Source organism: Arachis hypogaea, chromosome 9 (assembly GCF_003086295.3).
Source record: "Arachis hypogaea cultivar Tifrunner chromosome 9, arahy.Tifrunner.gnm2.J5K5, whole genome shotgun sequence".
Lineage (NCBI taxonomy): Eukaryota > Viridiplantae > Streptophyta > Magnoliopsida > Fabales > Fabaceae > Arachis > Arachis hypogaea.
Genome location: NC_092044.1, coordinates 95,024,049 through 95,029,254, shown reverse-complemented (window position 1 = coordinate 95,029,254; position 5,206 = coordinate 95,024,049). Strand labels below are relative to the sequence as shown.

Below are 5,206 nucleotides of genomic sequence, written 5' to 3'. Positions count from 1 at the left end.
AGGTGTGTTTTATTGTATCACAAAAATAAGGGTGTATCACAAAAATGATGAAAAAAAAATCACAGGGTCAAATTTCATAAAATTTCATTACGAAATAGGCTCCTCACATTTTTTATCTCCACGTTAAAAAAAGAAAAAAAAAACTCAACTTATTCACATCATATTTGTTGATTTTAAAAAAAATTAGCCAAATTCTGTAGCTTCTTTTTAGGATTAGTGTTAATTTAGAATCAAAGAAAATTTCTTGCCATACGAGTCATAAAATCTCTCATATTATGAAGGAACAGACGCGAAGAACAGAGAGAATAGAAGCCTGGCTAACAAGAAACTTAAAGCAGAGAGAGAAAAATAATTGAATAACATAATGAATCCCGCTAAAGAACTAATGGAGTATTTGTATAATGTGTATAATGGGTTATTTATTTAGTTCAATATGAGTTAAAAAATGAACATTCAGAGTAAAATACTACTAATTTCAGGGTAAAAATAAGTATCTAGGTATCAGGCATAATAAACATATGATATAATAAACATCTGATATCCTACTGAATCGAACAATCCTAGTACACATTGTATAAATACTCAGCTCTCTATCCTTCCTCTAACAGAATTTGGGAGAATGAATGTGCAAGCTAAGCAAGTTAGTTACAGGTGCTACAAATATATATGGGAAGACTGAAAGAGTGCACGTGTGATAAATCTCTGGGTCTGCCAGCTGGACAGCGAGCTAACTAACTTCTAACTTCCTAACTAACCAATTTCATCTGTGTATGCTAGGTTGTTCGTTATAACAGATATAACTTGGTGATGCTAATTGTGCACATACATAAGTAAATGTTTGGATAAATTTTTAATATTACATATGACATTCCATAATGTGATTAACCTCCCTAAAGAGGAGAGCAATACGTGTAATGGATGTTAGCATCACATCTTATAAAATACAATGGTATCGACGTAACCAAAATATGAGAGAAGTCTGTCTATAAAATTACATGTGGTGGATTATTCAATGGCCTGAACAAAGCATTTATAGATAATTGTGTGTAAACGTATGAAATGTTTGAGACTATAGACAAAAGCAATGTACAACTTGAGAATGAACCTGCTTTTCCCTCAGGATAAGGATGCAGAAAGAAGATGAATCAAGTGTTGTCAGTGATTGGATCTTTTGCTGGTGCGGTTTTCTGAAACCTTCTCAAAGGAGTTGACAGTGCCAATTACTTGCAGCTCCAAACATTAGTGTTAATTTTGATGCCTAAAATATGCAGGAATGAAAATCAATTTCTGAAACCTTCTCAAAGGATGTTCATATTATTATTTGGTTTCTCATGTGAAGTATCAAAAGATCAAATAAGCTAACAGAAGATGGTGAACTCTTGTCCCATAAAACTAATAAGCAAACATTGTTTCATGTTTACCTGTGTGGCAAGTTATATGTGGCGTCTCTTGTTATGTGTCTGATTGCGCCTAATCTCCTCGCGAACATGGCCGCCATTGGTTCTGAATCTTTGAATCCAGGGAAAGGTGTAATGGGATTGAACCCAACCTTTGGTGTGTCATCAACGGAAGCCTCTTTCTTGAGGAAGTGGTCATCATCAACACATTGTTCTTTGGTTTCTTTTAGATAAGAAAAGTGTTTATGTGAATTTGGAAGTACAGAGTTATCAAAAGTTATCAATTGAGCACTTGATTTTGGCAAGAATCGATTCATCCATACACCTCCAAAAGTATCAATTTTGTTCAAGAAATTATCTGTTACCTTCCTCTCCGAAGGTGCGTAGGATTCAGCACTCTCATTGTTATTCTGATCCTGTATGGTAGGAAATGAATTTATTGCTTTTCCTTCTTTATTTGTCCTGTTTTCATGGCTGCTGTGAAAATTCACAGGCCTAATCTTTACCTCAAACTCTTTTGATTGCAAATACTGTTTGTAAAGACTGTTATTGTTCTCTGCACAACATGATATTGGAGTAACATCTAGGCCTTGATGAGATTTTATGGGACAAGACATGCACTTGAAATCGGATTTGAGTCCTGTACTTTTCGGCTCAGGATTATGATTCTGAATCTGATCATGATCCCAGAGAAGATGATGATCAGGATTTGAAGCTGATTGTGAGAATCCTTTCATCATGTTTGAAACCAAGTTCATGAATGAGCTATTCTGCCTGGTTCTGGATCTGGGATCTGAAGTTTCTGGAATTTCCATGGATCTCGAACATGAACTCTCTTGAGTTTGCTTCTTGACTCTTTTACCCCCAGTTGTTAACTCTTGTTGAAGTTTGCATCTCTTTTTACCTGTTAGAAACAATGCTGCGCAATTATTCAATGTTTGTAAATCATTATCTGCTGTTGATTCAAGTTTCTCAATTGGAGCTTTAGAAGCAAGACCCATTCCACCATTGCAAAGTTTTCTTGGAGAGGGATTTTCTTCCATGCTTGGGTTTGGTTTATTATCATCTTGAGTTAAGAACTTGTCAACCGGCCTTTCGTCAACCTCATCTAAACAAAAATCAGGATTCATTAGATATTTTAGACATCAACAATAGACTTAAGGATGCCTTTGGTTTCGAAAACATAAAAAAACAGGACACTAACAACAAAATATAAAATCAGTATTTTTTTAATTTTATTTGGTGATAAACTATATATAAAAAGGAACAAATTATGAAAGTTTAATTTACTCTCGTTTTCTTTCACAAAAATATTTAGGAAGAAACAAACGCAGGCTAACATTTCAAATATAGATTTGACCTGTATCATTCTCCTTAGGTGCTTGACATTCTGGAGTGATGACTCTAGAAGGAGCATCGGCCGAAGTAACGTCGCTTTTCGCGCATATAACCGTTATAGGATTTACAAAAACATCATCTATAGGTAAGTCAGTGTTAGAAATTCCACCATGTAGAAGAGCAAAGACCATGCTGCTTGGTCTAACATCTTGGTAAAGATTGCTATTTCTGTTAGCGAAACTTGAATCAACACAATTTAAGCTGAAACCTGTGTTTGGAGACCAAACTATCTCAGATAAAGGGTCAAGTGCAGATAGTGACATGTTTACTCTAGAAGCTGCATTTGCACCTGCACCTGATGAATCTTTCTTCAGGTCTTTCCAAACACAGTGCTTAGAGTAGTTCACAACTAGTTTAAAATCATTCTCTGCTTTCACTGTCTTGCTTTCTGTACTCATCTTCAGAAACAAATGTCCTAAAATGACGTTACAGGTCAGAACTATAATTCTCTTTATAGCGGTTGAAAATTGAAATTCTTGCATGTTATTTTCCATCTTTGCCTCATGAAATTCAAGTGATTCAGCAAACCACTCTTTTAATACATTTCATCAGAATTCAACATGTGCTAATTGAATTGTGCAGTTGTATACTTGATTTATGTTAATTGAGTTTGTTAATGTTAGTTAGGAAAAGTTAGTTTTTTCTGTTGCAATAAATTTTGCACGGGATTGAACCATCAGATTTATTTCTTTTTAAGCAGTACACATGATTAGTGAAAACTATGCTCAAAGACCTCAAGCTGATTAGCATAATAAGACAATGGTTCTGAATAATAATAATAATAATAATAATATACTGATAATTTCCTAAGCGACAGAAATTAACATGGCACACATTCCCACGCAAAACGAATAAGATAATTAACCATCTATCATTGCAGAATTTTAAGTTAAGGAAGCTAAGAAAAGCATATAAATAATTAGAAAATACAAACAATAAATTAAACTTAATCTAAAAAAATAAAGCATTGATATGTATGAATCTAACATGCAAGTTGTAAACTGATGGAAAGGTACTAATAAAGCAGAAATGAAAATTGAATGAAACATACCTCTCTTGACTATGAGATATGATGACAATTATTAGAAAAGCAAGAGTGTATGGAGAAGAAGAATTGAAGGTGAAGTTGCAGTTTCTATTGTGACAGGGGTGGTTGAAGATGCTGGTAGTATAAGAGTAGCTGTCACAGAAGAATTGGAAGCTTCAAAGAAACGAGGATAAGGATGTTCCACGTAGACACAGGCAAATCCACTAGCAACCCAGTTATTTGGAGTTTCATATTATTTTATTATTATTCAATGGATTATTTCAGATCAAATTGGATTACATTGGATTGGATTCTTTATGGTTGGCAGATTTCAGTCTCAATTCCGTCAAGTCACAGTCAGTCACGCTAAATCGCTAATCATCATCACTGTCTGCCTTGTCTCCTTCAATTTTATTCTCTCATGCATAGCCAAATTTTCAAACATACCTCAACCAAACTTACAACTCGTTAATATTTCAACTTGTGACTAATCAAGAAACCATTTACTTTGGTGCACACGTTTTAAATGTAGGCATAAATTGTTTCGCATTTCATTTACATAAACACGCACCCACATCCACTATCAAGTTGAGAAAATCGAAATTTGATAACAAACTGAAAATTATGTAAGCAAAACATAAAAGGATAACAAGATTTAAATTATAAAATCGTCCAACTTAATATTGAATATGTTTACTGAGTTCTATTTTTTACCATTTGAAACGGATCTTTTATTACTTTATTCTGTTATTTATATATTTTTTAACTCGTTAAATTTTATGAGACAAATGATTTTATGCCAACAACTTCGATAAATAAATATATATATATAAATTTACACAAATCTAAAAAAAATTCATATAACAGAGACATAATAAAAATATAATTATTTTTTAAAAATATAAATAATTAATATATGAAATAAATGAACTATAAGATTTTGGAGAATCTTCACCACAAAAATATATTATTATGATAGAAAAATTCAACATTTTATAATATTCTTTTAGGTGTAAATTCATGGCGAGTAAATTGGCGAGTGAATTTAACTTAGTATTTGTTTGAGCACCATTAAATCAATAAAAAATATCTTTTTTAATGAATTTTTTTTTAATTTTTCAATGTATTTGACAAATTTCTAATAGTAAAACAAAAAGTATTAGAAAAATAAAAAAAAATCTTTTTTGAAAAGTTACGATTTACATCTTTTTTAAAAAAAATTTCTAAAAAAATATATTTTTCACATTATAAATAAACAAAAAAGTACTTTTATCTTATTTTATCTAAACATAATTGATAAATAAAAAATCTTTTTATATTAGATATCCAAACATAAATTATTTTTGTTTTTATAAAAAATCTTTTAAAAAATATTATTTAAAAA

At 31.6% G+C, this 5,206-nt stretch overlaps 1 protein-coding gene across 3 annotated transcripts; it reads right to left on the bottom strand.

Annotated features, from left to right (window-relative positions):
* Positions 1–823: 823 nt before the first annotated feature.
* On the bottom strand, positions 824–4,267 carry LOC112711258 (uncharacterized). 3 transcript variants are annotated; one of them, XM_025763862.2, is made up of 5 exons: positions 3,847–4,029; positions 3,085–3,210; positions 2,758–3,003; positions 1,422–2,505; positions 824–1,258 (listed from the first exon to the last, which is right to left on the bottom strand). In XM_025763862.2, the coding sequence occupies exons 2-5, from the start codon at positions 3,191–3,193 to the stop codon at positions 1,246–1,248; spliced, it is 1,452 nt and encodes a 483-aa protein (XP_025619647.1). In that variant the 5' UTR covers positions 3,194–3,210; positions 3,847–4,029; the 3' UTR covers positions 824–1,245. The 3 variants fall into 3 exon arrangements, with proteins under 3 accessions (XP_025619647.1, XP_072059292.1, XP_025619646.1); XM_072203191.1 differs by having other exon boundaries at positions 3,091–3,210; positions 3,847–3,983; XM_025763861.2 differs by having other exon boundaries at positions 2,758–3,210; positions 3,847–4,267.
* Positions 4,268–5,206: the final 939 nt, after the last annotated feature.

Excerpts from the sequence above, each read along its gene's own strand:
- LOC112711258 (XM_025763861.2), bottom strand. The coding sequence starts at position 3,193 with ATGAGTACAGAAAGCAAGACAGTGAAAGCAGAGAATGATTTTAAACTA. Across the intron at positions 2,506-2,757 it reads ACCTAAGGAGAATGATACAG|ATGAGGTTGACGAAAGGCCG; the intron begins GTCAAATCTATA and ends ATTTTTGTTTAG.